The sequence below is a fragment of the Calidris pugnax genome, unplaced genomic scaffold (assembly GCF_001431845.1).
Source record: "Calidris pugnax isolate Ruff unplaced genomic scaffold, ASM143184v1 scaffold518, whole genome shotgun sequence".
In the NCBI taxonomy this organism is placed as follows: domain Eukaryota; kingdom Metazoa; phylum Chordata; class Aves; order Charadriiformes; family Scolopacidae; genus Calidris; species Calidris pugnax.
Genome location: NW_015091362.1, coordinates 378,956 through 391,389, shown reverse-complemented (window position 1 = coordinate 391,389; position 12,434 = coordinate 378,956). Strand labels below are relative to the sequence as shown.

Sequence of the window (12,434 nt, the reverse complement as noted above, 5' to 3'; positions counted from 1 at the left end):
GCTCAACTTTCATATTCCACTGCAGGATGGTTTTACTCCATGTGCATCACACATGTTTACCCAAAGGCAAATAAAGTCTGCCACTGCACCTTCCATCACTTTTTCCAGATCATTTAAGAGTAGATTTAAGCAGCACAAGTCCCAATACATATCTCTAAGGTGCTCCTCTCGTGATCTCAAGCAGTTGTGAAAATAACTGCTTGGTTTTGGTTTTTTTTTAACCAATACTTCATCCATGAAAGGACCTCTCCCCCAACCACATGGCCACCTAAGTTCCTTAAGACATATGTCTTAGGACAACTTCTTGGTAAGGGGTCTTGTCTTTTGGAAATCAAGCAGGCTGCATCAACTGCATTGCCTTCATTTATATGGTTACTGACTCCTTCAAAGAATCACAGAATCACAGAATCTTAGTGGTCAGAAGGGACCTCCGAGATCATCGAGTCCAACCACATAAAAAAAAACCAAAACAAAAAAAACAAAAAAACCCCAAACAAAGCAAACAAACAAAAAAAACCCAACAAACCCCAAAACACTACCCACCAACTAAACCCCACACCCACAACCCCACACACAACACCCCACCACAAACCAATAATCTCGGGCACTAGAGCATGCCCTGAAGAGCCATGTCTACACATTTCTTAAGTCCCTCCAGGGATGGTGACTCCACCACCCCCCTGGGCAGGCTGTTCCAGTGCCTGACCACCCTCTCAGGAAAGTAATCCTTCCAAATATCTAATCTAAACCTCCCCTGCCGCAACGCTAGACCATTTCCTCTGCTCCTGTCATTATTCCCTTGGGAGAAGAGGCCAAGCCCCACCTCTCTACAGCCTCCTTTCAGGGAGTTGTAGAGGGCAATGAAGTCTCCCCTCAGCCCCCTCTTCTCTAAACTGAACATGCCCAGTTCCCTCAGCCTCTCCTCATATGACGTGTTCTCCAGACCCCTCACCAGCTTGGTGGCTCTCCTCTGGACATGCTCCAGCACTTCAATGTCCTTCCTGTAGTGAGGGGCCCAAAGCTGAACACAGCACTTGAGGTGAGGCCTCACCAGTGCCCAGTACAGAGGCACCATGACTTCCCTCCTCCTGCTGGCCACGCTATTCCTGATACAGGCCAGGATGCCATTGGCCTTCTTGGCCACCTGGGCACACTGCTGGCTCATGTTAAGCCAGCTGTCCACCAACACTCCTAGGTCTTTTTCTGCTGGGCAGCTTTCCAGCCACTCTGCCCCAAGCCTGTAGCGTTGCCCGGGGTTGTTGTGACCGAAATGCAGGACCCAGCACTTGGCCTTATTAAACCTTATCCCATTGGCCTTGGCCCATTGATCCAGTCTGTCCAGATCCCTCTGTAGAGCCTTCCGACCCTCAAGCAGATCAACACTCCCACCTAGTTTGGTGTCATCTGCAAACTTATTGAGGGTGCATTCAATCCCCTTGTCTAGATCATCAATAAATATATTGAACAAGACTGGCCCCAGAACCGAGACCTGAGGGACACCACTGGTCACTGGCCGCCAACCAGATTTTACTCCATTAATCACAACTCGCTGGGTACGGCCATCCAGCCAGTTTTTTATCCAGCGGAGGGTACGCTTGGCCATGATTCGCCAGTTTCTCCAGGAGAATGCCGTGGGGGACGGTGTCAAAGGCCCTACCAAAGTCCAGGTAGACAATATCCACAGCCTTCCCCTCTTCGAGAAAGCGGGTCACATGGTCATAGAAAGAGATCAAATTGGTTAGGCAGGACCTCCCTTTCATAAACCCATGCTGGCTGGCCCTGATCCCTTGGCTGCCCTGCACTTGCCTTAAGAGCTCACTCAGGATGATCCTCTCCATGATCTTTCCCGGTACCGAGGTCAGGCTGACAGGCCTGTAGTTTCCGGGATCATCCCTCCGGCCCTTCTTGTAGATGGGCGTCGCATTGGCCACCCTCCAGTCATCTGGCACCTCTCCTGTTGACCAGGATTGTTGATAGATAATGGAGAGAGGCTTGGTGAGCTCTCCTGCCAGCTCCCTGAGAACCTTTGGGTGAATCCCATCCGGCCCCATAGACTTATGCGTGTCCAGGTGCATAAGCAAATCATTAACTACTTCCTCCTGGATTACAGGGGAGTTGTTCTGTTCTCCATTCTTATCTTCCAGCCCAAGAAGCTGAATACCCTGGGAGTAGCTGCTCTGATTATTAAAGACAGAGGCAAAGAAGGCATTAAGTATCTCAGCCTTCTCTTCGTCCTTGGTTGCAGGGTTTCCCCCTGCATCCAGTAAGGGATGCTCAGTCACATTCTCTGTAACTCTCTTTTTGTTAATGTATTTATAGAAACATTTTTTATTGTCCCTTATATTAGTCGCCAGGTTGAGTTCCAGCTGGGCTTTTGCCTTCCTGATTTTTTCTCTGTATGTCCTAACAAGATCTCTGTACTCCTCCCGAGTTGCCTGTCCCCTCTTCCAAAGGTGGTAAGAATTCCAAGAGTTCTGCAGAGCAGGACTCCATCCCTTTACAAAAACCATGCTGACCTTTTCCCAATGTTTATCCATGTAATTCATCCACTATACTCCATGTGTTTTATCTGTCTGGTACAGTGAATTCCCAGAACTCCTCTGGGACCTGTTTTAAAAATTGTGTTACAGGTGAAGCACTGCAGTCTCTGTGCCCCACCGCAGCTTTGGCAGCAGAGCATAACCTCTCACTTAACAACTCAACTATTTCATCCTTAAACCCATTTAAAACTGCTGGGTTGATACATCCAGTCCTGGCAACCTGCTGTAAAAGCATACATTTTAGCGTCTTTACAGCCTCTGCAATAGGCACTGCGGCTTAAGGCAGTCTCTGCTGACTCCCCACAAAGAGCTCTCCAGCACGGTAACCTCTGTGAGCTGCTCCATGGTGAATTTGAGAGCAGAAGAAATTAAATTTTGTTTTTCTGCTATGGGTAGATCTTCCCCGAGTCCTCCTTTCAGAGCCTGAACAGCCTTAGAGCTCTCCAAACTCTCTCACATGTGCCATTTCTGATCGATTGAAATGGGACTATTTCTCCTCGCCCCCTTTGCAAGTCACCTCTCAAAATCCCCATTTGCCTGCTTTGTTCTGTTCATATATTTAATCTGCTAGAGTTTATAACCTTTTCAATTTTCTCCAGCTTTTTGAAAAATGCTTTTTTGTTTTCAATAGCCCCTATGCCCTTCTGTTTAGTCACACTGGCTTCCCTGCACCATTTCTCATGTCTGCTGTGATAGATGGTGGCCACTTGCTCTCTGCTTAGCTTATTTTCAAGGAGCTTCTCCATTTCTGTGCAGTTCTTGTTTTGATCTTATTGTACAAAAGCAGGGAAGTTTTCTATGGTTTGAAGTTTTTTTCCTTTTTCTCTGGGATGTTGACCTGAAGCACATTATGGTTCCCATCACAGAGCAGCTCTTTGAAGACACCGTTTTGAACACATTTCTCTGCCCTTCTCAGAATCACATCAATGACAGCTTCTGCTTCCTGGGGCTCCCTGACTTGTTGCTCCATAGGAGTTTGTGGTTAAAACGGAGTATTGGTGCCACATCTGTCTAACTGACACAGAGCAGCTGAAGCTTCCTAGCCTTGTCCTGTCTTCTAGCCTTGTGGCTTCTCTGATCACCCTCCTGGGCACTCACAAAATTACAGACAAAACATACATTTCTTATTTAGTCCTGGGATTTCAGTCTAAGGGGAATCCAAGTTATTCACTGATATTAGTTAAAGCCAAATCAGATCAACAAGCTTCCTTTAACATCCACCTGCATGTTCCTCTCCTTCCTCCACCTCTCCTTCCTGTACTGTGTTGAGGTATTAGTGTTCCACTCTCAATATCCACCAACAGGGACCTCAACTCTCTTCTGTGATCCCAGACAAGAATACAATAACCACTGAAAAATACCAACCAACCAACCAACCACAAAACAAAACAAACCCAAGCTTTTGGGTGTAAGTTCTTGTTACGGATTGGCTGACTTGATGATGAAGTGCTATTGAAAAGAGTGCTTCTCTCATGCCTCTGCCCGCTGCCAAGTGAGCTGATGGTCTCATGGAAACCCCACTACATCAGGAAGCCAAAGCAACTGGCCCTGCAGCCATAGGATCTCTCATAGGATGGAAGGTAAGCACTGCAAGTACACACACAGTGGCAGCAACACTGACCTGCCCTCGCTATCCTGTTAAGATATACTCTCAGGTTGGGCAGAAGAACAGACAGTAGCCAGAGAAAGACCACCAGTGCTACCGACCATCTCTGACAGCCCTGTGATTTTTGCTTTATGCCTTATGGTCCCAGCTCCTGAGAATCACTGTGTTTTAGTCAGAGGCCTACACTTTAGAAAATGAGATGTGTGTGAACCATAAATGTTCAGACACCAGAAGGTGATAAGACACAACCCAACAACAGCTTTAAAACATTTGAGATTAAACACAAGCAGGAACTGCTGGGAGGTATTCCTTGCTGGGGATTTGCAGAAGGTCAGACTTGATTGAGACATTAGTCTATTTGGCCTTAACATCTTTGAATGATTCTTAATCTGAGAAGGAAAACACACACCCAACTAGCACTGCCAAAGTCTAAATTTACTGTGGGACTGATTATGGGAAGTGGGTGCACGCCCAGGTGGCAAAAGGTTCAAATAGGATAACCATCTCTGACTGCTACCCTCTGTCTCTGGCCAGAAAGGGAAGCACTGACAAGTGCCACAGAAAACTTCCCATATTAAGAAAAAATGTATCTGAGTGAGGGAATGAGGCACCCAATAGGAGTTCCAGAGGTGCCAAAGCCTTGTGCTCTAGAGACTCCCAAGCAGAAGAGGTACCTGGGTGCCAGACTGCAACAATTCCAGCCATGCTCCCTCAGCTCCAGGTCAGAGTGTGATCCAGAACTTAAGTTTTAATAGTTATTAAAGTCTGAAGTAAATTTTTTGTTTCAGAGTAAGAACAATTAATGATGAGAATATTACCAGTGCTTTTCACAACTAATTTATTAAGCTTCTTTTTGGCATTACCAGATGAGTTTCATTCCCAGTGTGGAGGTGCTCAAAGTTCAAAATTAATTCCCTTGAAAAACGGATAATTTATTTAATTTGGAGACCAAAAATAAAGAACAAATCTGTGAAACCCCTTCAATTTTTATTTTTTTTTAATTCAAATCTGGCAGAACACAGCAGCAAGGTACCTGTTGCTTACATTCTACTCAAGCTTGTGGAATGTCTTTGGGGACTAGAAACATCCCCCAAAACCACTCAGCCTAAGGACACTCAGGTCCTGGTTCACCTAAGGCAAAGAAAACTGGCACTTTACTGTGAGGTGGAGGAGATGCAAATTACTCACATCAAGTTGTCCCCTTTTTCAGTGACACTGTAGCTACAGTTGTTATTTACTGTACGTCATCTTTGCCAGTCTTGGCAAAGGTGGAAAACAATTGCAGCATGCTCCTCTGGCAACCTACTATGGCTATTGACCATGCAGAGATTAGGGATGCCATTGTCTTGCTTTTTGCAAGAGCTGCCCTCAAATTTCTACATGTTACTAAAACAACACTATGCCTATAAGCTAAGAAAAAAATATTGTAAACCATCACCATCTGGTAACTCTTACCACTACAGTAGCAAAGCCCATAATATAGTTGGTAGGTAAGTGCTTACCGCGTCCTCTCTGTGCAGAATTATTTTGGAAATAGTAGAGCTGAAGGAGACAGCTGCGTGGGAAGCAATTCTAAATCAGATTTAAAGCAACATCTTGAACTAAATTATTCATTTCCATACAGAGCAGAAATTTATTATTAGAAAACACAATGTGATCTATGCAAGCAGGCAATGGTTTCTAGTACATTGTGTAATTAGATTAAGTCTTAAATTAGAGAAATGCTGGGTGAGAATCAAGAGCAGCAGCAGAAGGAGGTGTGCAATCTGGTTATACAAACACAAAAGCAGCCAAAGGTGCTGCTGGGCTATCCCCAGCCTATTGCTGTATATACAAACCTGCCTTTGTGTGTTTCTCTTCCAAAGGCACATGATACTGAAGGACAGACCTAGTGTGTATCTGTGACCCTTCCTAATGCTCTGGGTCAGCCAAAGAGAAATGGCAAGTTGTCTCTGAAACTCAGATTCTGCCAGAGAACAGATACTGGCTCTGCAGCCAAATGAACTGAAGTCGTGACCTACAAGAGGTGTACAGCTGACAGGCTGGGTTTGTGCTCCCAAATCAGAGATCAAAAACTGCTACAACCACACCATATTGAAATCAATAAGCAATTAATGATGACACCTACACGTCAGAGATGGAGCAAAATGTGCTTCTCCATCTCCTGCCCTGCCCATGTGTTTCAAGAAGCAGTTAAAGCCACAACTTTCTTGCACTCCAGACTCCACTCCAATGTCATAAGCAAGGGACACAGCACAGACTTTGGAATACATGGTGCCTCTTACTCTTGCTCTAAGGGTAAATTCCCCTTTCCCCAGCTAATGCAAAGAAATTGGACCTGCCTGGATCTGTAACAGTTCAGGGTGAATTAAGCCACCTGCACATCAGCTCTCACCTGCATGAGTCTGGCAGCGGTTGCTCTTCCCAGCACTCTGCACCAGGATTTTAAGCCAGTAGAGAACTAGGCTGCAGCCCTCCCTGGGGCCTGCAAATGGAACAGGCCGATGGCTCCAGCGCTCCTCCATCCCCTGGACAGTGGGCTCAAGGTACCACAACCTGCAGGCACACAGCCTTTGTAAACCTGAATCCTACACAAGGATTCTGAGTGTGCTAATACACAGGCAAGTCTAAAAATATTTTGTGTGACTGCTAGACCTCAGATCATCTTAACCCCTAAAGGTGACCTGGAAGACAGGCGAGGGGCCACGTGTCCAGCCAAGGACAGCCTACCTGTTGACACAATATGCCAAAATACATTTCTGAAGGCCACGAACATCTTAAAATCTCCTGGAGAGGAGAAAGCAGGGCAATGTTCTGTGTCTCCAAAACTTCCATGTCCCTGGGAACCAGAACTGAGTCTAACTGCATTGAGGTGTAACTAGCATTGCAATTACCCATTAGCTGCTCTGAAATGCCATTAATGAGTGTTGCATAATGGATGGAAAGAAACCAGTCATTGCTAGTGGAAAGGCACCATTCATTTTTCTGAAAGCAAGGAGGAGGCAAATCCCTTTCTCAACCCAAAGTGCATAATTTGCTTTGCTCTAGGAACTCACTGACAAGAACAAAAAAAGCACTTGAACCTCAAATACCACGTCTTCATAATCAGCCTCTTCAGCACACTGCTGTCACAAGCATACAGAAGCAAAACTAACGTTTAAGTAAACCCCACGGAAGGATTGTGCTCATACATTAAAAATAAAAATCAAGTTTCAGTCCAAGTCCAGATGGCAAAAGCTTTCCAGAACTCAACATTGCAGTTTTACAGAAAACAGTTTTTAGATGGAAAGCCAGTGATGGGAAGCATCAGGAAGAGCTTCCCAAGAAATAAGAATAATGAAAAAAAAATATTCCAAAATAAAATTCCATTTTAATCCTTTTTAGCTTCACCGTATTTGTTGCTGTAATGTCAGCAGAAGTCAAACCCAGTACTTCAGTGGTGACACTAGTTTTAAAAAGATTAGGGCAGCTCCTAATTTAGTAGGCACTAAAAAAATTTGCTTTCTAGATCAAAACATCTTCTGTGATGTAATTAATTTCACCCTAGCAGTTTGAACAAGAGAACAAAAGAACTCATTGTACAAATCAGAAGAAGAATGGTCCTCAATATCCTAGACAAAACATTTCAATACCAGCGAGAACAGCTCCCCATTATTCATAGAGAAAGCAAACCATTCCTCAAAATGCTAACATTTCATGTTTTTTCATTACAATAAACAGAAGATGCTTTAAAACATCTTGTATTCAATGCCACTGTGTAGCAACCACAAGCTGTAGGAAATGAACCCAGTTTTGATACATCTGTGACATCAGCAAATGCACATGATGGGATATTTCAATAATCTCTCAATAGCAGAACACCATCTCCTGCTGCACAGCAAGCAAAAAAAAAGCAAAAAATTGGGCAAGGATAAGCAAGCCTTAAAAAACGCAGACTAAAAAGCTTCAAACATACATGTAGAAGAACTTCTCCAAAACTGAATTAGTAAAAACATGGGCTTATTGAAAAGCTATACTATTGGCATTAAACAGTGGCAAAAAAATTGCTCATCGAGGTCTCTTAATTCTTCAAACATTTTGCTGTGTTTTGCTCTGCACACAGGCAACATCCACTAACTACATTTTCAATTAATTCCATAACAAGCTGTTGTACAGGGAAACTTTAATTTCTTTCCCCCATGGGTTCATGTATGTCTTGTCTTTTCTGTTTAAGCTGAAATCTGTTTACTTGTTCCCACCTCTTCTGTACCTTGTGAGCCTTCTCCAAATACTCTGCCAAATCCCAGACCTACCCCCAACCCCAGGGCCTCTTCTGTGCGGTGTGTGCTGGGGAGCAAAACACTCTCCCCCTTCACGGGGGTGCAGGCAGCAGAGTGGAAGCACAGCTACAGATCAGATCAGATGCTCGCTTATGGCAGACCGAAACATAGTGCAGATTAATTTGGATAGTTTTACAAATATATCAGCATATTCCTTCATTTGTATTTAAAGCAATTCACCTGGAAAAAGGGGAGAGATTTAGGCTAACACCAAACACCTACTTCTCAAAGCAGTGCAAGAGGGTCTGCAGATAATAATAAAAGCCCAAGCACAGCTCTATTAACTGTGTAGGTCACCACACCATCTGTCCATCAGCAACCCAGATCATTTAATCCACCATCTGCCCACAAATGTTAGAAGCCAAACCCAGATTTCATTAGGGTTCGTATAGCTTTCAAGTAAAATGTAGGTCCCAGCTTTGTGTTAATACATTTTATTTCTGAGACTAACCTAGATATATATTGATAAAGACCACTAAGCCACCGCGCTCGCTTTCCTTTGCTAAATAACTATCAGATTATGTGGGGGTTGTTTTAACTGATGCCCAGGCAATCTGTTATTTTTCAGGGTTAATTGTGGTTGCTTGTAGATGAACAGTTTAAGAAAACCAGGACACCTGTGTCTGAAAGTCAGCTGTATCAAAAAGGCTAAAAGCTTCTTCATACCACATTAACCCAGAGTAACACACTTCAGACTTGCTCTGTTGACTTTGCCCAGATCTGATCCTGGCAAGTTATTTAAAACTAAAAACAAAACCACTGGGAAATTAACAGAAATTCATAGCAGCATCACCCTTTTTTCCCAAAGGAAGGAAAGATCTTACAAACCTTAAATATCCACTTTACCTTAAAAAGTAACACATGCCAGAGCTTTACAGAAAACAGCACACCCAACCTGTGTGCCTGGCACTACACAACTCAGTCAGTGACAGTGCTAACAACCTGCTCCTGAGCTGGAGTTAAACTAAACGAGTCTCATAAGCATGGCTCAATTGCAGAAAATATTTTGAAACTCCAGCTTCTAGCCAGAAGGAGGTCTAGACGCAGCGCAGGATGAACAAACGCTAAGGCAGGCTGTGTTACTGCCCTGGAAGGAGCTGGGAGGGACTTAGAGCAAATCACTTCATGGCTGAGGGCACAGAATAATCAGGACTTAACTCCAGTGTGTCAATGTCTTGTACTGAGGAGCTCAAACTGGATCTGTGCTGTCAACAGAGCTGTCACCAGTGCTGAGAGAGAGTACACCCTTCCCTCGCCCTGCGACTGCAGCCTTGCAAGCACAGCGCAGGATGTGGTCGGTGTCATGCAAAGCCACAGCTTTATCTCCATTTAAAACAGCTTTTTTTGGACTATGAGAAAAATAAGGAGGTCTGAAATGCATGGTCTTATATTGCAAACACTACACTGTATAAAATAATATAATCCATCCCACAAACCCACTAAATTTTCTCTGGAAACCTACCATGTCCCTTGCAGACATTACTGCTATCGGAAGCTGATGGAGAACTTCACTGCGCTCTAACTGGAAACCATCTTCCAGTTGCCAGTCTGCGAATTTGTGGCCAGTGTATGCCTGTTCTTGTAAAATTGAGATGTCCCCCAAGGTTATTCCTCCCTGTGAAGTTCTGGACAAATTAAACCCCCAGCTCAGCCTAAGTGTTCTTAAGTCTCTCTTTACACAATAGGATCTCCCTTCCTCTAAAGGTGCTGGCAAACCTCTTCACTTTGAATTCCCCCTTCTCACACACTGGTAAGTAAAGACACTAATTTTGCAGAGGCTTGAAAGTGGCAGCTGGACGTGCTTCAACAGATTAAAAAGCAGCACTAATTTTTCACAGGACAACAGAAGAACTCAACCTCCATGTTTAAGTACTGCTCTGTCTATTAGCAACTGAGGCAGAAACCCCAAGGATCCAATGCACTATCTACCCTCTCTGCCAGATTTCAAATACAGGCTTCATTCAGCTGCTGGAGGTACTTTCCAGGTAGGATGGGGCAGCCAAGCCAGGTGTGCCCTGAAACCACACCTCACAGGGAGAGATGTTGGAGGAAGGTGAGGCTGGGACAACATTTACAGTCACAAGAGACACTCTGTTAACTTCATGCTAAAAAAAAATAAAATCCTAAATTAATTACCAAGAGGGCTCCTGGAAGGAACATCTTGTCTCCTGCCCAACTGTTGCCATGGCCACCAGCTCACTGCTGATCTAAATCACAGCACATAGAAGCAACAAGCATGTCCTTTCCCAGCCCAGCGCTCCCCAGAGCCCCTCAGCAGCTCCTCCTGCAGCGGACAGGGACTGAGACAACAGCAGCACTGGGACATGCCGAACGCACAGGAGTTGGTGGTTGCACCATCATGTTCCTTTGGGGCTCACACAGCTTCAGGTTTGGGCTGTTCTTTAAAGAAGGGCACAAAGAGCTTTGCTCGTAGAGGGAAAGTGTAGAGGGAGAAGGCAGCAGTGACGCACAGCTCTGTTACAGGCACGCCCTCCTGCCGCCCCACTCCGTTCTGGCTCCAAAGAGCGTATCTGCTCACAGACAAGCAGGGCACGGGCAAACACAGAGCTTTGTTGGGTCATTAGGGAATTTGTAGTGAAGGCTAATGCATTCAGATGCTCAGTCACTGTATTTATGCCCCAATATGCAGTGTCTGTACTCCCTAATGCTCTCACTCAAAGGCATTGCACCTATTTTTACCCATTCCCCATCCAACATGGGAGCACACTGGACCTCTGGCAGAGGTGGAGAAGATGCAGAAAGATGGAGAGAAGACAATACAGGAAAGTGTTTTAAACCCATTATCTATCTTTATTAAAACAGAAATGTCATTGTGTAACATTGTTACCACTTCTAAGATTAGGCACTGAAGTTTCAATTTGCTAAGATTAGTGATTTTTATAATTATGAGCTTCGAGATAACACTAAAACTCACAATAAATCAAGCTAAAGCAGTAAACTGATATTTGCCTGCCCAGATGGGGTATACCTTCAGTGTCTGTTGGAAAAAATAGAAACTGTCTTCTTCGTACTGTATTTATTACATTCCTGTTCTGCGCAGGCTTGCAAAAGGTTTTCTGGAATCATCTACATCAACAGACTTTTATTAAAAGCCCACCCGTGCTGTTGACAGCTCTACCCCCTGGCCGCACCGCTGGTATAATACAGCAATGAGAGCCTGTCCTGTGCTCAGCAGAACTCTACAGACACAGCAGCCTCCTACAGTCGAAGAGAAAGAAAAACCTCTGGCTGCAGATCAGCATGCCGAGAGGGAAGCCAGAGAGGTGATCCAGCACAGAAAATGAGCCTGCACTCTACAAAATGCACCACGTAATCTCAGTGCTGTACTCCATCCAGCAAAGAATGCCTCTTCTGTCTTGGATGCAACCACTCCTCTAACAGGATTATTCCTATGGCAACCAGAGCGATCATCCCCACACTACTCAGCCAGGGGAATAACCTCCCAGAAAATGACCGTGGCTTTTCATAACCCAGGCCCACCAAAGCAGGGGTGCTCTATCTGGGGCAGCTTGCTGACTGCCATCTCTTCTCAACACAAATAGACAGAGCACACAGGCTCCTCCTTTCCCAGCCAGTGAACCCAAGGGGATGTGACAGAGCTGCAGCTCTTCAACATATTGCATGTCTCAAAGAAACTGCTTCTCAGGGGACCAGCCATCCTGGGAGATGTTGTGGAGCCTCAGCAGAGCAGCTGAAGCCTGCACCTCAGAGCTCAGAACAATGTGCTCTGCATGAGAAGGTGAAGGGCAATTTCTGCCAACTGGACATATTCAAGTTCTTATTGATTAAGCCTTAACAGGAGTTAAAATTAAGATACAGAGCTTTTTCATCTCTCTCTCAGCATCTGCACACAGATCCTTGTCTCCTGCACATTTCTTACCTGACAGTCGAAGTCCTGGAAGTTGCGAGCCGCATTCTGTTAACAAAAAACAGAAAAGGGAAAAAAAA

General features: G+C 44.8%; 1 protein-coding gene across 2 annotated transcripts in view; it reads right to left on the bottom strand.

The window, feature by feature from the left end:
* NDRG3 (NDRG family member 3) overlaps window positions 1-12,434 on the bottom strand; it is a 71,821-nt gene that overhangs the window by 19,444 nt on the left and 39,943 nt on the right. For both annotated transcript variants that reach the window (XM_014961186.1, XM_014961187.1), the window contains exon 4: window positions 12,367-12,402. In XM_014961186.1, the coding sequence (XP_014816672.1) occupies window positions 12,367-12,402 (36 nt within the window). The remainder of the gene's footprint in view (window positions 1-12,366; window positions 12,403-12,434) is intronic.